Source organism: Physeter macrocephalus, chromosome 16, assembly GCF_002837175.3.
Source record: "Physeter macrocephalus isolate SW-GA chromosome 16, ASM283717v5, whole genome shotgun sequence".
In the NCBI taxonomy this organism is placed as follows: Eukaryota; Metazoa; Chordata; class Mammalia; order Artiodactyla; family Physeteridae; genus Physeter; species Physeter macrocephalus.
In genome coordinates, this window is record NC_041229.1 from 83,557,436 (window position 1) to 83,584,816 (window position 27,381).

The following is a 27,381-nucleotide window of genomic DNA, read 5'->3' on the forward strand; positions in this document are numbered from 1 at the left end:
AGTGAGGTGGATGGACCTAGAGTCTGTCATACAGAGTGAAGTAAGTCAGAAAGAGAAAAACAAATACCATATGCTAACACATATATATGAAATCTAAAGAAAAAAAAAGGTTCTGAAGAACCATAAAGACGCAGACGTAGAGAATGGACTTGAGGACATGGGGAGAAGGAAGGGTAAGCTGGGACAAAGTGAGAGAGTGGCATGGACATATACACACTACCATATGTAAAATAGATAGCTAGTAGGAAGCAGCCACACAGCACAGGGAGATCAGCTCCATGCTTTGTGACCACCTAGAGGGGTGGGATAGGGAGGGTGGAAGGGAGATGCAAAAGGGAGGGGATATGGGGATATATGTATATGTATAGCTGATTCACTTTGTTATACAGCAGAAACTAACACAACATTGTAAAGCAATTATACTCCAATAAAGATGTTAGAAAAAAGTACACACATACACACACACACACACACACACACACACGACCCTTTATGATATGATACCAACATTCTCAGTGAAATTTACCTTTCTCTCCATTCTACTCTAATGTGACCTAAAATATGCTCAAACTTGGAACACTGTTTGACTTCAAATCATGCAAAAAATGTTGCAAGAGGAACAGCACCAAATTCAAAGTCATTAAAAATGGTACAGAATGGATGCAATGGGGGTATCAAAGCCAGAAACATCATATCTGGCTTGGGCATGGGGTTGGGGTAAAGAAAGACTTCATGAAGCAGGCACAAATCAGGTAAGGCTAGAATGATGGGCAGGATTTCAATAAACATTTATTAAATGCCTACTGTATGCCAGGCACCATGCTAGGATATGGCACAAGGGTGACAGAGAAGGTGGGGGGTGGTGACAAAGAAAGAGAGGTTGAATTCCAGGCAGAGGGACCCACATGGGTATAATAACAGAAATCATGAAGTGCTCAGAAAGCAACAAATGAACAATCTAGCTCGGCTAACACCCAAAGAACATATTAGAGAATAGTGAGCCTTGAAAGAGATTACAGCTAACTTTTAAAAATCATTCATCAACATGTACTATGCACTTGCCCTACATTCAAGACTTTGTTCCAGCACTCGTGAATACAAAGATGAGTAAGACATAAAATCTGTGTCCAAAGAATTATCAATTTAGTGGAGGAGAAAGACACAAATGCAAATGCTGATACCAAAACACAAAGTCTAAGAACAATTCTCAAAGGACAATAAGGAGTTCTGAGAACACAAAATAATTCAAGGCTAAATCTCTCTGGAGGATCTGAGAGGGCTTCGTGGAAGAAGAGGAAGTTGAAGAAAGCCTTAAAAAGCAAGGAATGGTAATGGCGGGGGATTGTATCCTAGCAAAGAACAACACATGCCATGGCACAAGTAAAGCAAAGTGTAAAGCATGTAGGGGACCCAATTTATTAGCTCTGACTATAGCGTAGGCTACAATTAAGATCAAGAAGCGGAGAGGATTGGAAAGACAAGTTGAGAGTGGGGGAAGATTGGAGAAGAATCATGGAGATCAATGAAGGCCAGATGAGGATATGGAACTTCAATAGGCAACAGCCAGGCATACAAGTTTTTGAGCAGGAAGATACTGTTACAGCAAAAAACTAAAAAGGAATGCCAACAGGATTGGAACTATGGCAAATAAAACTTAATGTCAGATGAATATAAAATATAAAAGGCATTATTCTTAGTGCACCATTCAACTTATATTTATTTTCTAAATTTGCTCAAAAACAGGATTAGAAATCATTGTTTTATTCTATTTTTATAATTATACTATTTAGATTCACATGCACCTTGAAACAACTAATATTTTCAGTGTAAATTTTGACAAAAGACTGAACAGGCAACATGGAGAAATTTAAAAAGAGCAGGTTGGGACAATGTGTCTTTTGCATTGTCTTACAAAGAAAGGGCCCAGACTAGTTAACAGAAAGCCCTCTTTTCTTGGGCATCTCTGCCTCTGTGGGTGCCTTTTGGTTTCGCTTTCATGAATTCAAAAACTAAAACTTATGCAGCTGAAATGAACAACAACCCTACATAACTTACCAGCTGAGAAAAACAAAAGAATTATTGCTTTTTTTGGAGACAGGTTTAAAATGCTTTTCACAGCTCAGTGCAAGAAGAAAATTCCTTACTGGCACGATAAGTTTCTAAATATAAATTAATAAAGAGACCTTCTAGATTGAGTTGTTATGAGTTGGGTTTTCTGAAGAACTCATGTTACTTAGAGACATTGACCCACAGAGCAAACAGGTCAGATCCTAAAGTATAAAGATATAACAGCCATCTTAAAGAATTTCTTAAACAAATGCAACTTATTAATATAGTTGATATAAAGAAAATATGCTAAACGATAGTACTTAAATGATGTGATTCAGGTAGAATTTTTTCAAGTAAAAATACTATATATTGGTTCAGGGCTTTTTTTTTTCCCCCTATTGTTTTTCAAATTCTTTTCCCATTTTGGGTATTACAGAATATTGAGCAGAGTTCCCTGTGCTATACAGTAGGTCCTTGTTGGTTATCTATTTTATTTTTTTATTTTTTTTTATAACTTAATGTCAGATGAATATAAAATATAAAAGGCATTATTCTTAGTGCACCATTCAACTTATATTTATTTTCTAAATTTGCTCAAAAACAGGATTAGAAATCATTGTTTTATTCTATTTTTATAATTATACTATTTAGATTCACATGCACCTTGAAACAACTAATATTTTCAGTGTAAATTTTGACAAAAGACTGAACAGGCAACATGGAGAAATTTAAAAAGAGCAGGTTGGGACAATGTGTCTTTTGCATTGTCTTACAAAGAAAGGGCCCAGACTAGTTAACAGAAAGCCCTCTTTTCTTGGGCATCTCTGCCTCTGTGGGTGCCTTTTGGTTTCGCTTTCATGAATTCAAAAACTAAAACTTATGCAGCTGAAATGAACAACAACCCTACATAACTTACCAGCTGAGAAAAACAAAAGAATTATTGCTTTTTTTGGAGACAGGTTTAAAATGCTTTTCACAGCTCAGTGCAAGAAGAAAATTCCTTACTGGCACGATAAGTTTCTAAATATAAATTAATAAAGAGACCTTCTAGATTGAGTTGTTATGAGTTGGGTTTTCTGAAGAACTCATGTTACTTAGAGACATTGACCCACAGAGCAAATAGGTCAGATCCTAAAGTATAAAGATATAACAGCCATCTTAAAGAATTTCTTAAACAAATGCAACTTATTAATATAGTTGATACAAAGAAAATATGCTAAACGATAGTACTTAAATGACGTGATTCAGGTAGAATTTTTTCAAGTAGAAATACTATATATTGGTTCAGGGTTTTTTTTTTCCCCCTATTGTTTTTCAAATTCTTTTCCCATTTTGGGTATTACAGAATATTGAGCAGAGTTCCCTGTGCTATACAGTAGGTCCTTGTTGGTTATCTATTTTATTTTTTTATTTTTTTTTATATTTTAAATTTATTTGTTTATTTGCTTGTGCCGGGTCTTAATTGCGGCATGCATGTGGGATCTAGTTCCCTGACCAGGGATCAAACCCAGGCCCCCTGCATTGGGAGCGCAGAGTCTTATCCACTGCTCCATCAGGGAAGTCCCTGGTTATCTATTTTAAATATTGCAGCGTGTACATGTCAATCCCAAACTCCCAGTCTATCCCTCCCCCTAACCCTTCCCAATACTGGTCCAGTTTTAAAGTGCTTAATTAATTAACAGGAAGTAACGTATAATACTTGCCCCCAACATTTGTAAAATAATTTACAGTTTTCAAAAACTTTCATAAATATCTACTCAGTCAACATGTATTGACTGAGTGTCCAATACATAAAATACCCTTATTCAGAACAACAAATAATTCTGACCTTGTTCTGTAGGAAATGGTTCTCCAAGTCCACCTTTTCAAATTGATCAGGTATCTGTTGACTGGTGCCATTGAAATTAACTGGAAATCCCTCACAAACTTCCCAACTAAGAAAATAAAATATTTAATTGTTCTTGTTAGAATAAAATGAGTTTAATTTTAGTACTCTTTAGTATAATAATTTTTTTTTTTTTTTTTGTGGTATGCGGGCCTTCCTCTGCCGTGGCCTCTCCCGTTGCGGAGCACAGGCTCCGGACGCGCAGGCTCAGCTGCCACAGCTCACGGGCCCAGCCGCTCCGCGGCATGTGGGATCCTCCCATACCGGGGCGCGAACCCGGTTCCCCTGCATCGGCAGGCGGACGCGCAACCACTGCGCCACCAGGGAGGCCCCTAGCATAATAATTTATGCATCTTATACTCTTCTAGTGAGAGAAAAACCAGTGTATAGTCCATAGTCTTTTTAAATGGAAATTTGTAAAGTATCTTGGTATTTATCATTGGGAAAGGGAAGGCTTTAAATTTTTCCCTTACAATTATTTTTAATACTGGGGGGGGATTCTATGCTTAATTGATTATTAATAGAACAAAGACACAAAAAATAATTTTTAATCTTACAGAATCACTCACGGTGGAGACCATCATCATTGTTAAAATTATCGTCTAAATACACTGGTCTATAAATAATAAAGGATGCTTTTATAACGGTTGTGTTAAGAACATTAGTTTGGTATTTTTAAGTCTTTTAAGAGGCAGCACATTCTAGAGGGTAAATAGACAAACCACAAACTGGAAGGATTGGTCTTATTCTTAGCTCAGCCAAATCACTTATTTTAAAAGTGAGCCAATTCTTATCCTAAAGAAAATCACCTAGATCAACACTGATATGTTAAGATATACCATATAGCATGCTATTCAACAGAAAACAGTTCTGGGAATGGTGATAGTATTTTTTTTTTCAGTAGTCTGAGAAATATAAATAAGAGTATGATGACTAAGATTTCCAATGATCCGCTTGAGAGTATACAAAGAAAATTCAAATGGAATCCAAAAATTAGTAAATTATCTTCAAATTAGTTTGTGTTCAATAGGGAAGTTTCACATTGTTATACTTAGGGAATTAGATCTAATTTAAATCCATTCATTAAAACAGTATTCATTGCAACTAGGGAAGTACAATTAAGAAGCAGTACATAAATTAAAAATTAAACTCCTAACTAAAGACTGAAGCGAAAGGCAAGTTTAACAGCTTAGAGAAAGATTATTGCATGTGAAATAAATCTTGTCATAAGTGAAAATGCTTATAAAAAAGAGTGCTGAGTTATTTCCTATCTATAAAGAGAAAAAGACAAAACATTATAATCTTGTCTGGAAAGTGCAGGCAATCATTGGGGGATGGAGAAGACCAAAGAGTCTGTCTTTCTAGACATATTTAGCAATAGGTTGACACTAGCTAGACTGAGTGACCTCGTCAGACTGCTTTTCATAATCTCTGGATCTGCCCTCCATTTCAGCCTTTTTACCTGTATATTAAGGAAAGTTGTAATTTGTTAAATTACAAAATATTAAAGCTAGATGGGACCTTATAGATACATCACCTAATCCAACATGTTATCAGTATCGTGCTGCAATGTCCAATATGGTAGCCACGAACCACGTATTCCAACTCAAATTAAAATTAATTTAATTAAACAAAATTTAAAATTCAATTCCTCAGTCACACTAGTCACATTTCAAGTGCTCAATGTCATAAAGTTTGTTTCCATCATCATAGAAAGTTCTATTAGACAGTGCTGGATAGGGGTTAAGCCCTCAGTTCTTAAGAAAGACAATCTGGGTTAGAATCCTAGCTCTATCATATACAAGTTGTGTGACTGGGCAAATGACTTTGCCCTTCCATGGCAAAGTTTCTGTCTCCTTAAAATGGAGTAATAATAAGCTAATAAGCAATGATGGGATTAAAATAATTGTTTTGAGGATGAAATAGGTTCTTACCCAATTCATTTAGAGCTGTTCCTGGCCTATGGTCAACACTCAATAACTGCTGAGTTATTACGAGTTATTATGGGTTATTATTAACCCATAGGAAACTGACACCCATGTGCTCATAGACAATCATGAGCAGATATGGGGTTAGTGCCCAGATCTTCTTTTTTTAAAAAATTATTTATTTATTTTGGCTGCACAGGGTCTTAGTTGCAGTATGAGGGATCTTTAGTTGCAGCACGCAGGATCTAGCTCCCTGACCAGGGATCGAACCCGGCCCCCATGCATTGGGAGCACAGAGTCTTAACCACTGGACCACCAGGGAAGTCCCAGTGTCCAGATCTTCTAACTCCTGCTCTTCTTCTCACTATGCCACCAAGCCTCCTGCATATTGCTTTGGTTTTCAATTTATCATCATCAAATGAGATGCTTAAACATGAACACTCATATGAGAAAACATATTATTTAATATTTTAATTATTCCATTCAAAACTATTAATTTAGAAACATCCACTAAAAACAATTTTTACATTTCAAATAAAATCGTTACCTTTGCAAAGCGGAAAGTATACTATGCTCATTGCCCCATATGTTTCTTAAAACTCAAGGAAAATTAATGATAAGTCTTTTAAGCACTAGCTCATTATATCATGAAATAAGTCAATAAACTAAATAATTGTTTATTTAAGATGATTTAAAGAACATCTTTTAGTGCTTAAATCTCACTCTGGGAAAACTGAATTAGGTGATTTGGATTGCTTTAACCGAACACTAGTTAATTTACTTGTCACATCCCAGTAGCAGAACAGCATTAGGATCCAAGAAGGTTTTATATGCAACTGTAATGCCACCTCTGGCAAATGCAGTCACCTGGTCAAAGGTCAAACCCAAAACAGGGTTTAGTGGAGATCTGAAAAATGGAAAAAACATCAAATCTATCTGCAAAATTATACAAACACTGAAATTTGAGTACAGATAAACAATAATACATACCATATCCATGTCTAATAAAATCCAGAAATAAGTGAATTTCCTATTATACAGCACTATTGTTGGTATCCTATACTGATACCTGACATGCACATTTTAGTTTATTTGTTTGATTTATAATATGCGAAGGATAGTTGCAACACATGTAATTTTTAAAAATAATTTCAATAATAAAAGCGAAGTATTTAGTTGAGAAAAACAACCAACTGTCATTCCTATAATGTTCATTTTTCATGTATAACTACAATGCAATACACCCATGATGATCTTTGGACCTTATAATCAAATTATTCCTTCATATTTGGCTACAAACAACTATTTTTTTGTGAGCTCACTAAATACTATGCTGATTTGATTTGTCATATTACATACTGTTAGGTACATTGTTTTAAGTTAATTTAATTATATGAGAATGAAAATCAAATGGAAAACAGATCTTAAACAAAAAGAATGGCCACTATGTCAATTATGAGCCATTTTGTTTTTGAAATTGGTGACAAACACTTGCTCTTCAACTTTAGAATCATAGGACTCAATCACATCACCTGTGTAGTATTGCCAAAAATATTTAAACTGAATCTAATCATGAGAAAACACTCACAGAAGTCTAGAATGTGGGAGATTCTACAAGAAAAGTGCCTGAACTCTTCAAAAAGAAAACCAATGTCATGAAAAATAAAACAAAAGATGGTGGAATATTCTACATTACAGAGAACTAAAGAAAATAACTAAATGCAACAGATGAAGCTTATTTGGATACTGGATTACAAAAAAAGCTCTGAAGCAGATTTTGGGTAATATGAACATAGATTACATATTAGACAATATTATATTATTGTTGACTGTGTTAGATATTATACTGTGGTGATAGAGAGAACATCCTGTTCTTCAGTTATGTGACCTGTAGCATTTAGGAGTAAAACTTTATGATTGTGTGGAATTAATTCCAAACAGTTCAAAAGAGAGAGAAAGGAGACATAAGAGAGGTAAAACAAATACGGCAAAATCCTTAAATTGCTGAACCTAGGTGAAGGATATATAAATCTTCATTGTATCAAGTTTCCTGTAGATTGGATATTTTTCAAAATAAAAATTGGGGGAAAAACAATTAAAGGACTCAAAATAGAAGCAGATATTGGCAAAATCACCTTTTGCAAACAAGTAACCTGACCCCCCCCATATCAACATATATTAGACACGTTAGAATTACTCCCTGAAAATGAATATCATTTACTTAGTACATATTGCACATTTTCTCAATTTTCTCATTTTCTCAATATATTGTAACTAGATGGAAATAACTTTTTTGACATTAATTTAGAAGTTTCAATAGTAGCAAAATGCTATAATGGTTCCCTAATGCCTCATACTGGATTCAAAACCAGAAAAAAATAATACATTATGCTATTAAAATAGCTATGATCTACAAATATACACACTTATAAATTCCACCAGCTACAATCCTCAGTTGATTTTAGAATATTCCAGATACTTAATAATTTTTGTTACTTCACAAATATGATCCAATTAACCAAGAACAAGTGTTTGATCATATTAAAATACTGTATTACAGCAAACATCATTAAAAACATCATAATTAGTCAGTCATTGCTTTCACTTTAACAATGATATTTAAGAAGAAATTATTAGACATTTTATTAAAGCCTTTCCTTGTAATTGGAAGAGCTTGCTAAATTATACAAGAATTCTTGCTGCTTTAAAATTCATCGCTATTTTTATCATTGTAAAAATAATTCTCACAATGTAATTAAATTATATTTTGAAATCTGCCTATAGAAGAAGCACCATTCCTTACAGGTATTTTTTAGTTTTATAAATTACACAGCATAAGATACTAGTAAGCATTTTAATTTTACTCTAATGGGACAGATGAAAGATTTTGTAATATGCTACCCACAACAAATCCTACCAATGCTCCCAAAACCTTCATGGATTTCCGAGTAGATTTGTTTTCTTTGAAATTTTGACTATTAGAATATACAGTAAATCTAATCAGCTCCTAGTTCTGTCTATGCTATTTTTGTTAAAATTAGTGTATGATCAATTATATCTACAAGCAATATTTCCCCTATTCTGTTCTACAGATAAAGAGCTGAAAATGAAACAAAACAAAAAGATTAAAAGTAGACAGAAAAGTGTGTTTAAGTTTCCTGACAAGCAGCTTCAGAGTTCATCTGGATGTGTCCTGTCAAAATATGCATAAATTTCCAAGATATTCCACACAACAGCCAGGCTCATCAGTGCCTGCAGACTGAAGCCTTTTTCTTTCCTTGGGAACACAGATAATTTTATGCAGGAATTTACCAATCTACAAAAATTTACACAATGCTCAGTAATAACCAGTAATTATTGTGGGATAATGTAAGGTGCTTTTGAGGAATATAACTTTGATAGGATAAGGTTTACAAGCTTTACCAATTTATCTTTGGCTGTCCTGTCATTGGAGCTTAAAAGGTTAAGACTTTATTTGTGAAAACAGAGAGAGATAGCGGGGAATCATGTTGTCTACAGCTTCATAAATCTTGCTTAAGATCCTTTTCAATTACCATCCATTTCTCCTTTAAAAAGGGACAAAAAAATAGAGGAGTGGAAGCAGGTCAGGGCAGTGTGCGACAATGACAGTGTGATGGGCTTGGGCCCCCGTGGCGTTTCCATCTGCTATCATTAAGGTGACTACTCAGACATGAACAAATCCCACTTGCTGTGCTGACAGGCAGACTTCAAGAACTATGACAAGGCATTAAGACAGAAAGTCAGGGGGGTGGGGGACAGAGAGAGAGAGATGTCATATCCCACAAACAATACTGCCTCACAAAAAAAAAAAACCGCCCCTGGAATTTTATTGGAATTCAAAATAATTTTTTTTTATAAAGGGTGCTACTTGGCTTCTCAACTCTCCTTTTAAATTAGCTTGTCACAGAAAGATTGAGAATAAACACCTTGCTCCTACCTGTATGCTTTACCATAAGAGACCCAAATTTTTTTGCTCATTCTTCAGCGAAAGTGGATTCTTAATTTCTTGACCATGCTCGTCGAAAAGCCGGATTGAAGAAAAATTGAGGCCTGGTGGGTTGATGGAAGAACCTTGAAGTCTTCGATGAATCTTGAAAAGTAACTGGTGGTGGGGCGGGGTGTGGAAATGAAGAAGAAAACGAAATAACGTAAAATGTGAACACCTGTGATAAACTGTCTCTACTCTGTAACAGATGAAGTCCAAACATGATAATTAAATTCATACAGAATGTTAAAAGAAGTGTGAAATGACGGCAATGTTTAGCTCGGTGTAAAGTAACAAAATGAGCATGGGCTTTTAACCAGCAGGGGGTGCCACAGGCTCGTGATTGAGCTCTGACCCTTTGGCACGGGGACGGAAAACAGATGTGACAGTCTTGTAGAAAGAGCATTTAGCTTCTACACACGGTACCGGTCCTCTTTGATAAGGGTTATGCTTTTCTTGTCTGAGCTACACATACTGTTGGGTCCTTCCAGAGGATGTTCAAGTTTTACAATCAGCAATCTCCCATCACCGAGACTAACCTCAGGTGACCAACGGTGGAACAACCCACCACTGACAGGGCTGCAAAAATAAACATGACTTTCTGGCTTACACCAATTCACTTAGAAGAACTCTTCCTGGATGTATTAATTAAGAGCTCTGCAGAAGCTTGCGAGCGGCTTCAATAATGGATGTTTTCAAGTTTTAAATAAGATGTAATCGAAGTGTGAAATATGAAATGCTATCATTTAATATGTTAAATAATAGCATTGTCTGTGTTTGCTTCTATCTTATACTTAGAATCTCTAAATTATCAAGATATTTCTAACTGAAGGCATACTTCAAATGAAAGTAAATCCGGCTGAACTGTGTTGCACATGGACTTTTAAAAGATACTTTTCATCATTATCTGTCACCTTTGTTTGAGTGTTTAGGCCTCTGCTCTTTCCCGCTCTGTGCCCCAACTATCCATCACTCTGTTTTCCCCCCAGCCTTCTGTCACAGGCTTCCTTTTCTTCTCTGCCTTGTCAGTTCTTGTGTCTCTCAATTTCTTGTTACTCTGTAATCTCGGCAGGGATGCGGATATAGTTGTAGCCTTTTCTTGCCTAGCTGCTGTTCAGGGTGCCTTTTTTGCTCCTTCTATTAATTCCCATTGAAGGTATATTGAGACGTGCTAAATGCCGAGGCCCAGAGAAAAGGAAAGGCGCAAGCCTGTCATATATCTCCAGTTTCCTCACCTATTGGCTATAAACTCTTTATCGAGTAAAATATTTTCTATGACCAGCAACTATATCTATAGAAGGCCTAAGGCTTAGGCTTTGCCCTAATTAGGGATAAATAATCTTATCTCCAACTTCATCAGCTTTCTGTTGTTTTTATCAGCTCTGCACTGACCAAATATTTTAGCCTTGAGCATCAGAAGGGCTGAAAATGATGATACATCTTTCCTTTCATTAAAGTTAATACTTTTCATCCAGCATAGCCAAGTCCTTTGAGTTAAAAATAATGATTACTATTCTCTTTAGGAATAGAATAGGCAAAGTGTTAGAATAGTAAAAATCTGTGTTTAGTTTTTTCACTGGAACCACAAAAAGTTTTGAAATCCATGGACTGTATTTATAAAGCCCGACATTTATTTCTGTGTGGTCTCAGCCCTTCAGCTTATTTTTTTGTGGCTTTGCTATTATTTCAGAAAACAAGTAATGTTGATCATTTTTTAAATCACAGTGATTTTGCTTTATAGGCATCTCCTTTTTTGTAAAGGGGGAAGATATAAAAAATTTAAGGCCTGATCCAGGAGAGAAGTAAGTACACAAAGAACAGGAGTGTGTGGTAGAGAAGGGATGTGAACACCTGACCACTTAACCAAATTCACTTTCACAGGAATTGCATTGCAATCTCTATTTTCTCAACTTGGCAACACACTGCATTTTAGGTGTTCAAAGATGAGCATTCGACAGCCTACAGGAGGTAAGGCCTCAGTGTCTTTCATCTCTAGGTCATTGGTGAGGGCTGGGCTATAGTGACCAAAAATAGTGATAATCTTCACCCATTTATCTTTAAAGTTGTCATCACCAGGTCTTTATAGGATAAGAATTTGTTCAGGTACCTGAGAAGAGTGTGAAACATCTTAGGCTAGTGATTGAGACAAGCGTGCACCAAGGGAACAGTCGTCCTTGTGTGTCACAAGGGCTCTCCCAAAGAGCTTTATAACGCCCCTAGTTAAATGCTTTCCCCCGGATTTTCTTGCATATAGATGCAAACCACAGATCAATTTCAGTATGCCATTAGCCAACAAAAGCTTTCTACAGAATAATATCCTCCTGTGTAATCTAACATAAATTCCATCTTCAATTTTTTATATGAACCCAAAAGGACAATATTCTAATGTGGAAAAGAGGAATTTACAGGTAGAGAATTCTAGGAAGGCTTTTGTATCATCGTGATTTGTATAGTCAGGGATGTGATGGTAAAAGAAAACCAGCCAAGGCTCTTTATCATTCTCTCTCTAATCAATCAAGGTAGCACTTCCCATCTCTTCTGAGCTCAGCTAATGATCGGATGATCAGCTTTTGTGACTGACTGTGAAGTGCAGGTAATGGATACCACCAGGGAGAGGTAAGTCTGAGGGTACTGAACTGAAGGGGGAAAAAATGGAGCAAGTTTCTGAACAAAGGTCAAGCAACAGAGCCCAAAACACTGGTGTGCGCTCAGGCGAATAACCCCAATTTGTAAACAACAGGGTATTCAGTGTCCTTTCATGCAAGACAAAGACCCAAAATAAAGACCCTGAACATGTTGGTTCTGCTTGAGAAACATCCCAATTGTCTGGAAAATAGGAAAAGGTAAGAATGCCTAAGATAAACCATCTGGACTTGCTCACATTGAGCACAGGAGAAGACCAAGGCTGTGTGTTACTTGCTCAGGGTCTAGGGCTTGGAAATACCCTAGACACAGAACACACCCTCCACTGGATATCATGTCACTTCTTTTCAATGTGTAAACAAGAGGGCAATTCCAGAGTCCAGTGTAGACAGATTTTCAAATAAAAGCATAATGAAGATTAAGATGCTATTAAGTAAGAGGTCAGGAGTTAATACTATACTAAAGCTGAGAACCTCCGGAATCCAGAAGTCAAGCTTGAAACTATAAATCTTTACAGATCAGCAAATGATTAATCTTTTCTAAACAACTTTAAAAATGTAATTGTCTAAATTAACTACAAGTAACTTGGAAGATGCTCATAGTCATCAATGAATAGTCCGTAAACTCACTCTTTCCATCATATGGCCAGTTTGAATTGGGCTATTAGGCCCCAGATCTTTTTCACTGATACAAACAGAGATCTCTCCAGTGTCTTTACCATTTTCAAATATCTGAAAAATAAGCACATTCAAAATTAAAAATAAATACACGCACACATATACGTACATGTAAATACACATATAAACACAAGCAGTCCTGATTTTGCACAGTACGGTGCTGACTGAAACTCATGCATATGGTTAACTGTGTAAAGCAAAGACGGCCGGTATGAGCACATGCAAGTAATTGGCAATGAAAAGCCACAGGACTAGAATAGTATAAAGGAAGTCCCTTGATTCTCCTTTTGGTTTCAGTGTCCTTAACCTGCCTGTCACTCCTTACAATCTTAAAATAGAAGGAAACACAGACGTTAAAGGAGGAACCACTGACTACACCAAATGCTTACATGGGGCAAGCATCAGGGAAAGGTCAGCTAGCAACCAATTAACTAGCTCATTTCATTCTTTTTGAAGAACATAAAGCCACTAATTGTGTAAGGAATGTTTAATTTATATTTAAAATATATCAGTGTTCAGCTCATCTTTTGACTCACTGAAAGGAAATTCAACGTGACAAATTTATTGCATAAAGGTACAATGAAAGCCATCCATTTTAAGTGCATATAAGCAACAAGTTACTGAGAACAGAGATAAAATTCAGAACACTGCATTAAGCAATGCTCATCTGGAAAAAGAAAATGCTAGCTAACGTTCTGGTCAAAGGTATCCAAATAAACCAGTCCCAAAGGAAGCCTCCACTAGCGTGAACACCATCCTCTGACCAGGCTGAGGGCCCACATGGGGTGTGTCATTCACCAGGCAAGAAAGAATGCAGGCCGATAGAGGCTTGATGAGTAATGTAAATCCTTGCTTTTTACTGTATTTTTTTCTCAAAAGTTCTTTTCTTCCCTTTCTGATAGACCTATCACATCAGAGTAGCCATTTTATTTATTTCTAGTGCTATCTCCAGAGAAGATAATTTGAGAGAATATTTTATTTAAATATAAGAAAGAAAACCATCTGTTTTACTTTTGAGACAGTTTGAGAGTTATTTAATTAGTCCTAACCTGGTTTAGGAAATAATGTGCTTCAATAGCACTTCCTCAGGCTTTAGGCAAAAAAAAAAAAAAAAAAAAAAAGGTTTAAAAAAAGAGTAACAATGTTTAAGAATGGTGGGGTTTTCTCCACTCTGTGCTTTTCATCCTACTGACAGCCTGGTGGAGATGGTACAGCTGTCAGCCTTGGGGCATTGATGCTCCACACTCTACAGTAGCTTTTGCTAAAGGGGATTTTTTAAACCTCTTTTCTGAGAAAAGATACAATTCTGAGCAAGAAATCTCTCTACTTTAGCCAGGAACTTTGTAAACCCAACTGTTGCCTACAAACCTATGGGAAATAATGTGGGAGGAGAACCTTACTTTCCCAACAGTCTCTTCAGGGCCCTCTTAAACAACAGAGCCATTTAGCAATAAGGTTCACAATTCTAGGCTGCAGGCATTCTGCAAGGTTAGTGTTGACAAAGGCTCAGTTTGGAGAACTTATTGATGTTCCTTTGTCAAGACTTGCTAGATGTGGAACTGCAGTACAGCAAATTATATTCTAGAAAATAGCTGTGTGAGTGTTGTCAAGCTGAGAAAGCAAATAGGACCTGGACAACACCTAAGACCTTCATCAGCTTACTGCTTTCTTCACTACTGTTAATAAGCCTTCCCTTCTATGTCCAGAAAAAAAAAGAAGGCTCTGGACTCTAAAAGCCCTATGAGGGCATAAGGAAAAAAGAGGTGCTTTATTGTTTAAGTAAAAGTTTAGGTGTTTAAGTGAAAGAAATCTGCCCTCCACTAGTCATTCATATAATGCTTTTTTTTTTTTCTGTATTTCTACAAAAGTAAAAATTCCCCAAGCTGAAATTCTATGACATTCTGCTTTTCTTAAGGCTCAGCTCCTATTTTTAAAGTCTATATCACTATGACCATTTTTTTAAATCTAAGTATTCTATTTTTTTCTTCCTTTGCATGAGAAGTATTTTTATTTCTATTGTCCAATGTCTAAACAAAGATAGCTCTCTAAATAGAGTTTATATAGGAAAATAAAAAATAGTCTACCTTTATTTTCCTGCTGCCTAATTCTTGGCTTAAGAAAAACCAACTGCTTCCTAGTGGCTATCTGCATGCCGTCACCTCCTTATCGTTCTAAAACTAAATTCTCACCCTTGAAGTATTGTGATACAAAAAGCCAGCTAAGGCTAGTCTTGAGTCCCTAGCTGAGGAGTAACGCAATAGAATCTAAAAAAAAAAAAAGGGAGGGATCCAGATCCTTTCAAAAAACATTGTAGCTAATGACTATTGAAAAAAATACCTATAAATAGGAATTTACTTCTATGCCCTTAGTTACACAAAGTACAGAGTTTCTAGGAGGAGTTTCCCATGAACTGCAGTCTTTTTACTTTCCTTCATGTCAACAATGACTTTTCTTCAGCAGAATTAAATTAGGTTAACACCAATGTTTCACTGTAATGTTGTTAATCAATTCTTCATTCAACAAATATTTATTGAGTGCCTACTATGTGCCATCCACCGCTCAAGTGCTTAAGATACACCAGTGAACTAATATTCCTGACAGAACAAGTAAGTAAATCATAGAGCAAGGTCAGGATACATCCAGGTCTGTGAGGCCTGAAGTTTATACAACTTGGTGGGCCTTCTTTAACAAAAAAAAAATGCAAAATTACAAATGGAAAACTAGATACAAAACATTTATTTAAAATGAGAAATTACAACAATTTACACATATTAAAAAGCTCACACATAGCAAAAAACATGACAAAATCCAGAAAAAAGTCACAAAATATTTTCATTAATTTACTATCCAATGCACATTTTTTGGCTGAATTGTCTTCAATCACCTCTTCATTTGGTAATCTTGTAACATTTTCTATAAGGAGAATAGGAATATAATTCCATCTTCCCTCTTTCATGGTTAATCAAAAAATTTCTATTATTGATTAGAAAAATTTCTCTCAACTACACAACTTGGTTGGTCATTTCGTAAAAATTTTTAGGACTGATGTCAACTTTGGGAAAAGCTTGATAGTTTACTTTAAAATATGAGCTGTAAAATGTGGAAGGATTTTCTACAAGTTACTTGACTTTGTTAATTTCACACTATGTTTTTCCTCCACCACCCATATACTTTTGGTGACAGGCACTCTAGTCCACAGTCAAAAAGCAATACACTCTATGGCCAGCAGGTAGTAGCCATCTTCCTAGAAGCTCTTCTCATACCAGGGTGGCTTAGCCCTAACTGAACTACAATACAGGGAAATGACTGCAAACCAGTAATTACATCCCACTATGTTCAAACTAAATGTACCCTCAACTCAACTTCCCCTTAGCCAGACCTCAAAAATGCCTGCAACCACTTCATCTCCAGCTGGTGCAAGGGAAAACTTGACAGAGAGGAAGTTGGAGTGGAAACAGACAGTGGTCTCAGTCAATTGTAGTTAAAATATATTATATTTGCAAATTTTACAGAAACATGTGGCCATGTGAACACATTGCTAGGGCCCCTCCCAGGGTTTTGGAAGGGGCCTAAGCAGGAAAGGGGCCTTGAAGCTTAGGTACACTGGTATCATGGTAAATGCACCTTGGAGGAAGTTAGAAGGTGGTAAGTGCCATGTAAAGAGGAAAAAATATAGCAGGGAAGGGATATAGGGCCTAGGATCAACGAGTGGGATGGGTGGTGGTCGCCATATGAAGCAGGTGATCAGAAAAGGCTTTTAAGAGAGGAAAGATTTGAGTAAAGACTTGGAGGTGAGAGAGTTGGCCAAGCAGATAGCTGGCAGAAGAGCACTGGAAGCAGAGGGAGAGGCTAGAGCAAAGAAAGTAAGGCAGGAACGTGCCCAGTATGTTCCAGGAACTACAAGCAGGCTGCTGTGATGGGAGCAGAGTGACAGAGAAGAAGGGTAAGTCACGTGAAATCAGAGGGTTAAGGGGTGGGCAGCAAAATGGGAGATCCTTGGAGGGACTGGAACAGAGCAGTAACAGGATCTGACTTAAAAGGAGCATCGGGGCTGCTGGGCGGAGAGGAGACTGCAGGCAGCAAAAGTTATCCGAAGGGTGAATGACTGCGGCCCAGAACAGAGTATTAACAATGGACTTGGTTATAAATGGTCAATTTCTGTTGTTCATTCCAGAGTAATTTGTTCATTAGTGGGGTTGCGAAATAAAATTTGTAGCTAGGCTAATATTTCTGGACCGTGATGTCTGCATCTATGGATGTAAACAAATCAACCTATGTATAACTTTATATGTAGTTTTTGTGAAGGCACAAAAATGTTTACAAACTATCAAAAGAACTGTACTTCCTGTGAAGATTTTATAGAGTCAGTGACCAAAACGTAAACCACGCGGGGGGGAGATGACTTGAATAGGATGTGGTTCTTTGACCAGTTTGCCTGGCGTCATTTATGACACCTATTTAAGGACTTGTATAAGGCCTAGTTCAGCGCCATTATCGGCCTTTAATGCTGTAAGTCTGGTTAAGAGCTAGCTGTCGGGGACCAGCAGGTTCCCAAACTCTCCATAACGGCTGGAGAGACCACCCAGGAAGCTCTTCTGTGCGTGAGTGGAAGGCCAAACACCTAAGCTTCAAAATGCCTCAGGAGGCAATGCTGTCAAGAGGCAATAATAGGAAAATGACACCGCAGTGTGTTGCCAAAAGTTGGAAGGCTGTACAGTAACAGGATTTACTACCAGAGGTCTGGTGAAGGAAAGGAATATAAAATAGCCCCACAAAACTATTTGGCATACTTCAGGTGAAATAATTAAATATGTTGGGGAAAGGTTAACTTACATGTTGTCTTGGATTAGGGTCCCCAGGAAACAGACTCTGAGACCAATATTTACCTGCGGGAAGTTTCCTGCGGAGTGTTCTCAGGTACAACACAGGTGAGGGGAGTGAGGAAACAGGAGTGGGCAGAGAGAGAAGGTAAACTGTGATGTAGTAGCAGCAGAGGCCTCTGGTGGGAGCTCTAGACCTGGGATGGCCCCTCAGAGTTGTCCAGAATTGAGGCCAGGGAGTATGGCTTTGCACTGCCCACCAATCAAATATTGGATGCAGACTGCCCTCCGGATGGGGGCCTAATCTTTGGAGAAGCAGCAACTTCACACCAAGGGCAATTGTCCGAGAAGAATGTAGGTGTGGCAGCTGGAGGAGGGGGGTGGTTATCTCAGTCCTGAAGAGGGAATCCAGGTAGTGTGGCATGGCATCCACTGCACACATGCACAGTGATTTGCAGTGTAGAGTGTGCACACCTTTAAACCACTCAATACTCAAAGCAACTGGATTTTATAGGTGAGTCTCAGAGAGGTTAAGTGACTTGCCTAGTGCAAATCTACTCATAAGGGGCAGCGAGATCTTTAGAGATCAAGTCCTCTGATTTTTTTTCCAGCTTTATTGAGATATAATTATTATATAACATGTAAGTTTGTGCACAATGTGTTGATTTGATACACTTACATATTTCTAAATGATTACCAGGGTTAGCTAACACCTCCATCACATCACATAATTACCATTTCTTTTTGTGGTAAGATTTAAGATCTACCCTCTTTAAAACTTTCAAGTAAATAATACATATTAGTAACTAAATCACAGTCTTCAGCACTGTATCCCCAGAACTTATTCATCCTCTGACTGAAAGTTCAGACCCTTTGGACCAATATCTCCCCATTCCCACCTCCAGCCCCACGTCAACCCCTGGTACCCACCATCCTAGTCTCTGTTTCTACAAGGTCGGCTTTCTTAGACTCCACATATCAGTGATATCATACAGTATTTGTCCTTCCCTGTCTGACTTATTTCACTTAGCATAATGCCCCACGATGTTTCAAATTACAAACATCAAAATTTACTCATATCTAAGATTAGAGATCTAACAATATGAAACTTAATATGAAAACTTTTAAAGGTATAGAAAAGTTATTTATAGAAGTTTTTTACCTAAGTCAAAGAACATGAAAATTAAAATGGAATATTTTTCTTATGTGAGAAGCTAATCAGCCATGAAAAAAATCTATCCAGGGCTTCCCTGGTGGCGCAGTGGTTGAGAGTCCGCCTGCCGATGCAGGGGACACGGGTTCGTGCCCCGGTCTGGGAAGATCCCACATGCCGCGGAGCGGCTGGGCCCGTGAGCCATGGCCGCTGAGCCTGCGCATCCGGAGCCTGTGCTCCGCAACAGGAGAGGCCACAACAGTGAGAGGCCCGCGTACCGCAAAAAAAAAAAAAAAAAAAATCTATCCAATCAGAATTCAAAGTAACCTTTAGAGATAGAAAATTAACTCCAAGTGAATTAACACTGTATGTACATTAAATCAAATAAATGTGCTATTACTTTTTTTATTGTTACAGACTTGTAAGATAGTTTATAGAATGTCCACATTTTCTATATCTTCTCAAATATATAATATACTATAAATCAAACTGTCAACATGTCTAATTTTAATATTCAGATAAGAAGATAATCACAAAGCAAATATTAAAATTATGAGATTCAGGCAATGAAAAGTTAATAATGAATTAGTATGTTTATACTGCATATAGGAAAATGTGTTTTAATGCCTAACAGAGATATCTTTAAACTGTACTTAACAGGTAAGGAGCCAGTACATTTGTCCCAAGAAATGAAAATGCACTTATGTGAAGACAAGTTATTTCACTGTTAAACTTCACCAGTCTAAGTGGGACCTGAATCAAAAATCAAATAACATTGTTTTAAAGCCCAGAAAAGGTATATTTAAGAAAATAATTTCTTTTGAAAGAGACATTTTAGATATCCTCTGTAAGTTGCAGCACAGCCCACCATTTAGAAGATATAAAGTGGGTGACTGCCAATGGTGTAGGATTTTAGGAGTGGGCTAAAAGACTCTGACCCCAAAATACCACTCCCATCAACTTGCCAATACTAGTGGAAATTCCAGTTGGAGGGATACTCTTTTGTCACAACTGAAATACCACAGCTCTACGAGAGAAAATAATATTTGGCCTTATTGGTTATTGATCTTTGAGGCTAGGATTTTCAATCTTGGCTTTCTGGAATTCCTCAGAGGGCCTGGGGTAGGGATGGTAGATAGGGGAGTGAGAGTGGGGAGCTGTGGTCCAAAGTGGGAGATCAAACCTGATGAGTGAGTCTGTGGGGAAAGCCACCAACCTGGCTTCAAAAGGGGTACATCCTACTTTCATTTACTTTACATAGGGCATTCCAAGAAAGAACTTTGATCCAAGAAAAAAAAAAGTTTTGATACTGTCTTAGCTTCAAAGAAAGTATGGTATGCCTTTTTCCTGAAGTAAGGCTGGTACCTGACAGCCTGAATTGGGGGTTGGAGTTGGGTATGGAGGAAAGGCCACGGGGGGCCAAGGATGGAGAGGTCTGCAAGATGCCCTCATCAGCTTCACAGTTACCCTGGGAGTGGGCCTGTTTTCTTTTCCTTTAAGCATTTAAAGTCACATTTCACTGCTTTGTCATAATTTTTTTAAAGGGCTTCTCCCCAACCCCATTTTTGACAAAGTAAAATTTCTAAAACAAGGTGCATGATGTTGCAGAAAATAATCTCTTTGTATCCAATTACAATTCTCGCTAAATTCATTACATGAAAATGTTTAAAATTATATAGAAGATAGTGGCAAGGTAAATGTGTTTGCCTAATGTTCTAAGCCAAGTAATTTCTTTTTCTTTTCTTTTTTTTTTTTTTTTTGGTACGCGGGCCTCTCACTGTTGTGGCCTTTCCCGTTGCGGAGCACAGGCTCCGGATGCGCAGGCTCCGGACGCGCAGGCTCAGCGGCCATGGCTCACGGGCCTAGCCGCTCCGCGGCATGTGGGATCTTCCCGGACCGGGACACGAACCCATGGCCCCTGCATTGGCAGGCAGACTCTCAACCACTGTGCCACCAGGGAAGTCCTCTTTTTCTTTTTTTAATTTTTAATTAATTTTTTTGGGGGGAGGCTGTGTTGGGTCTTCGCTGCTGCGCGCGGGCTCTTCTGTAGTTGCGGCTAGCGGGGGCTACTCTTCGTTGCGGTGCACGGGCTTCTCATTGCGGTGGCTTCTCTTGTTGCAGAGCACGGGCTCTAGGCACGTGGGCTTCAGTAGTTGTGGCTTGCGGGCTCTATGAGCGCAGGCTCAGTAGTTGTGGCACACGGGCTTAGTTTCTCTGCGCCTGTGGGATCTTCCTGGACCAGGGCTCGAACTCATGTCGCCTGCATTGGCAGGCGGATTCTTAACCACTGCGCCCCAAGTAATTTCAATAAGCCCTTTATAAATGAGAATATTTCAAGGAGAAGTGGAACAAAGGTTTTTCACTTTGTCTAAATTAATTTAGTGCCTAAAATTATATTTAATTGGGATTAAAATATCAATATCAGGTATGTGGGTCCTGTCAGTAGCTGAACATTATATGATGTATTATATACCAGATTTTGGTAAATAAAGGTTTTTAAAAGTTCCTGGGCTCAATATATTTCTTCTCAAGGAAAGTAAGGGCTTTTTTGATGAGAAAAGCATAGCCACATCCCCCTAATTCTATTTTACTAGGGAAAAGAATACTATGTGATTAAATATGAGCCAAATCATCAGACTTCCCCAATTCTCAGCCTCAGAGATCATATTCTCATCTTTCAATAGAGTATATGTTTTTAATGCTATTAGGTTTCTTTTTTATATATCAAATATGCCTGGAAAGGTAATTTTTCCCCGAATATGAATAGATACTCTGAGTAACTAAAACCTATGCAAAAGTTTATTGCCTAGAGCAATACATTTTTATTTTTTTAAAAATCCATTTTTTATCATAAAACATTATCAACACTGTAGGTAGAATCTGAAGTAGGAAGAGATGCATCACTTCATTTGCACTTACTAGAAAATCTGCATTCATTTCTATGTTCAAATGATGAGTTAATGCTTGATAATATTCATGATAATATTCAATATTCATTCATTTCTATGTTCAAGTGATGAGTTAATGCTTGATAATATTCATGGTGAGTCGAGCTAACATAGACGTCAGTGGGTAATCCAGGGGACAGGAGCATATGCAAGAAGAGAATCTCAGTGACTTGAGCATCTCAAACACTGTGAAAAAGCTAATTGAGAGGTAAAGACAAATTAACTGCTATGGAGAAGGACAGTCTCCCTGAGAGAGAGAGTGTGCCTGCAGCAGTAAGGTTCAGTGATTGCATTTAGTCTGCATAACTGCTAGGACAGTAATCCAGCTCTGGCCTGTGGACTTTCCCTGCTGACTGCCCACCTGGCAATTCCCTGGGCACCTTCTAGACTGTCAGGACTGCACAGGGAAAGCCTGTCTCATTACAACGGCTCTGCATGGGAGATTATGCCCCGCCCAACCAATTGCTCTTCACTGATTTTGATACAGACACAGTTTTTCAGTTTTTTTCTTCATTGGTTCTAGGAAGGGAATGTTGTATCTTCCTGCACATAGAGATTTACACCTGGCTGCAGATGCCTGTCAGGAAATAGGGTGGGGTGAATACACTGGCATTCCCCCACCCTCCAACAGGCCACCAAAAAAATGAAAAAAGAAAGAAAAGAAAAGAAGGCAAGATGGAAAAGAGCACTGGAAAGAAGGGTAGGTGAGATATTTCAGTGCCTACTGCTAACAGCTATCCCGTGAGATGTTAGCAGGCATTCATGGGATCTAAAGTTTACTTGCCTTTAAAATGGACAGTCCAACATTTGCCTTGGTGAAATCTACATATGAAAACTGATTATCTCCATCACATTTTGTCCAATATATGTTCTTGAAGTCACAACAATAACATTGAATATTCCAGTTTTACTACTCCAGAAACAATTCCTTTGAAAATGAAGTTTTAAGTTGGTATGTTTTACTACTTGTACTTAGAGCATATCCTAAATTTGTTGTCCCACTGTTTACTCAAATAATGTAGGTGAAATAACAGAGCAGCTCAGAGATTGTAAATACATATATGGGAAAAGTGGTTAAACAGAAAGACAAGGACCAAGGACCAAGGAATGTACAATGGAAATAAGAACATAATATGCAGGCAGAACAGTGATGACACCATACCCCCCCCAAAAAAAGTCTCGCCACTTGACCTCAGTTGTCTCCTTTTATTCATTTAATTGTTCCATAGACTCCTAAATATTTAAATAAACTTCCTATTAAATTTTATATATGGTTAGAAAACTTTACATATGGATATATATGGTTAGAAAACTTTAAAACTTTTAAAAAATGATCACAAAATAAAACTTTAAAACTTTTAAAAAATGATCACAAAATCTCAAATGGTTTCATGGTGTCGTTGTGCCTTTGGTAGAGCAAATTCAAGTCTCCAAAGCATAGGAAAGGCCAGGAAGGTATTACAGATAAAAATTAGCATCTTTTCTGTTATCAACGAAATTAGCCCATTTTCTAAATATAAACAAGCCTGTAAACTAAAATGAAATTGTAGTAAAAAGCTGAGAAGACCTACACATTAGTTTTATTGTCTTCAAAAGGAGGTGTCATATTGTTCAGATTAAATAATCAGACTTGGGCCAAGAAGGTGTTGCAGGCTTCTCTGCCTCTTCCCACTGTACCAAGCACAATGCCTTGTAGACATATGTATTTAATAATGTATGGGTTTACTGGACTATTCACTTAAATTTTTCTTTTATTCTGTAATTGGAAGAATAAAAATTGTTAGATACATACTACCTAGAGGATGAACTAGATGCTGGACAAAGACATTCTTTAAAAGTAAATCTCTGAATTATCCCTTTTTAAAAACTTAAATTTCCATATGCTAGGAGAGAACACTATAACCAAGCAATATAAAAACAGAATTGCTAAAAAAAATCTCCAAATCACGGCCCTCTGAATCTTGTTTTTATCCAGGTTACTAAATTCCACCATATTTCCCTTGCTCACAGCCAGAGTGGATTCATGTGAAGTTAGTGGAGATTAAGCTTCAGGACCCTTAACTTGCTCTAGCTCCTGAGAATGCTAAAAGTTGAGAGTGCTGGAAGCTATAAAGCATCAATAGGTGGGGAGGGGAAGCCAGGTAGTAATCAGAGTATTTCTATGTAAGAATGTCTGATAAGTTGCCTTAAAACATCACAGAAGAAAGAATCTGAATCTCCAAGTCTCCATTAGTTTGTTGTGATTTATTTTCTCATTCTAAATAAATAGTCACTTTCAGGCGTAATTTTCAAGAGGCTCCTCTCCCCCAAATTTTACAAGATCTAGGTCCCAGAGGAACTGGATCTGCTTCTACTGGCAGCAAATGGAAGATAACCCACAAAGCATCATTGACCAATTGTGTGTGAAAAGCACTCCTAATTCCAGTAAAAGGACTTCCTTGTACCCATCTTCCGCTCATTCCCCCGTGCTTTCTCCCACCTACTCACACATCCCACACTCTTGCACATAAATTCCCCATCAGATCACCCACCTTCCTACTAGTTTTTCCACCCACCATCCCCTACAGATTTGCTAATACCCTTTCCTATCAATCCTTTCTTTCCTGCTCTCCCAGGGAAACGCTAACATTTCTGACAGCATCTCCATGGGGATGAAGAGGAGGAGGAGTTGCAGCGAAAGAACAGGACTGGGAAGGCAGAAGTCACTGAGCCATGGCTGTAGCAGATGCTCTCATAAGGCTGAGGGTGATGGCAGTGACAGGGGATATGGGGTAAGAGAAGGTTTGGAATAGTAAGAAATTGCGCCCAAAGCTTGTTACCTGAAGGGCTTCGTAAATTATGCCGCACACTGAGTGTGACCACTAAGGGTAAAAACAATAAGAAATCTCATCAACCTAAAAGGTGCTATGATGTGATGGAAAGAGAATGTACCAGAATACAAAAAAGTGTATGCTGTGGCTGTGACTACATATGAGTGCATATGGAAATGATACGCAAGGGTGAGAATGGTTATATAAGGAATAATGTGATTACGGGTGATACAACTTTTTCCTAAAATTCTTCTAATGTTGTTATGTTGTGTTTTCAATTTTTTTTTTTTTTTAACAAGGAACTTTCCCATGGCAGGATGGACATTGAAACTATTCTCGGTCTTTTGTCTTATGTGTCTATTTAAACTGGGTACTGTATTATGCAAAAATGGAACTGAGGCAGTATGGAACACAGAGCGTGTCCTTTTAAGAGGTGATCTTCTAATATTAAGACCTAACCAAAAGCTGCTATTTTAAAATTATCAATGAGGGACTTCCCTGGCAGTCCAGTGGTAAAGAATCCGCCTTCCAATGCAGGGGACACGAGTATGATCCTTGGTTAGGGAACTAAGATCCCACATGCCACAGGGCAACTAAGCCCGCGTGCCACAACTACTGAGTTCGCGTGCCTCAACAAGACAGCCCGTGCACCACAGCTACAGAGCCCGCGCGCCCTGGAGCCCGCGGGCCACAACTAGAGACAGAAAACCCACATGCCACAACTAGATAGAAGCCCACGCACCGCAACAAAGAACCCGCGCGCCGCAAAGAAAGATCCTGCATGCCTCAACGAAGATCCCGCGTGCAGCAACTAAGACCCGATGCAGCCAAATAAATAAATAAATAAAAGGGAAAAGAATTTTTAAAAAATAGATAAAATTATCAATGAAAGATATGATGAGGATGAGAAGCTCAGTGAAGAAGTGAAGGCAACCACACATAATATGAAAAAGCACCCCAGGGGATTTTTGGATCACACCCTGCCTACAGCCCCTAGTTGAACACCTAGAAGCTCTAGAAGATGATGATGACTACAATATATTATGTTTGGTTCTTGAAGCTGAGTCCTGGGCTCACATATGTATTCAACAGTGATACAAATCATCAAATAGAGAAAAGTAGAAAGATAATCATTCTAATTCACTGTTTGTTTGTTTTTTTGCGGTACGCGGGCCTCTCACCGCCGTGGCCTCTCCCGTTGCGGAGCACAGGCTCCGGACGCGCAGGCTCCGAGGTCATGGCTTATAGGCCCGGCCGCTCCGCGGCATGTGGGATCTTTCCGGACCGGGGCACGAACCCGTGTCCCCTGCATCGGCAGGTGGACTCTCAACCACTGCGCCACCAGGGAAGCCCCCAATTTACTGTTTTATCAAAATGAATAGAAAAGGGGAAAAAATAGGTTTTACTGGAGCCATGCCTTTCAGTTATAAATGGAAAATGGATTGATTGATTGATTGATATATCATCTAACACTCTGCATAGCACATGCTACAAGGTGGGATAAAGTTGTTCATAACTACAAAAGTCACGGCCCTTGCCCACAGTGACTCAGAGGTAACTGGGCTAGAGATAGTGCTCCAAAAAAGGGCAGTTCATTCACACTCCATGGAAACAGAGTTTGGCCAGGCTACTGATATGAACTGATTCTGGAATTAACAGAGGATGGTATGCTGCTGTGACCTATGCTCAATATCTCTCCAGTTGGAATTAGCAAGTTCTCCTCACCTAGAGAGTATGGAAAAACTCCTCAGTTCTAAGAGATCTGCAATTCTGAATACTTAGGGTATAATTTGCTAATCCAGTTTTGTCTCTACTACCTAGCTATTTCAGATGTAAGAACTCGTTTAGAAAACTACAGATCTCTATTTTATTTTCCAGCAGTCCAAACATCTACTCCCAAAAATATGGGGGTTGGAGGGAAAGGAGAAAATGCATTACCATGAATAATACACAATAATTTATTTACAATGTTCCATTTAATTTTATATGAAAAACATGTCAGTCACTTTGGCCATCCAAGACCTACTTGCCTTTCTAGACTAATTACTGGAAAGTCCTATGTGCCCTGTGTTGTACACGACCCTGCCTTTGCCCACTCAGTGGCTATAGGTAGTTGAATTAATGTCAGGGACCTAGGTAAGGCTGGACTGACCCAAACAGATTCTCTCTTTAAATGATTTGAACTAGGAGACACAAAGACTCTAGTCAGATGATGGTGGCCATTTAAACCTAAAAGTTAGGGAGAGCTAGGGGTCATAATTTTCCTGCATGTACGTACAAAGGAGTATAAAGGGAAAGCCAGCTTGCAGAAAGAAATGAGAAATGAAAAAGCTCAGAAAGATGAGCAGTGGAGAGACTATGGGGCTTCAGGAGAAAGAAATATGGAAAAGAAGTGACTTTCTTGTGAGAATCAGCTATACTTCCTGGTTTTCATTTCTGTGAGATTCCTTTATGTTTTCAAC

The 27,381-nt window shown here is 38.1% G+C and overlaps 1 protein-coding gene across 1 annotated transcript in view; it reads right to left on the reverse strand.

The window, feature by feature from the left end:
* DCDC1 (doublecortin domain containing 1) overlaps positions 1–27,381 on the reverse strand; it is a 460,096-nt gene that overhangs the window by 214,216 nt on the left and 218,499 nt on the right. The window contains 5 exon segments of the mRNA XM_055091474.1: positions 3,878–3,983; positions 6,644–6,769; positions 9,821–9,852; positions 9,854–9,985; positions 13,141–13,242. Of these exon segments, the coding sequence (XP_054947449.1) occupies positions 3,878–3,983; positions 6,644–6,769; positions 9,821–9,852; positions 9,854–9,985; positions 13,141–13,242 (498 nt within the window).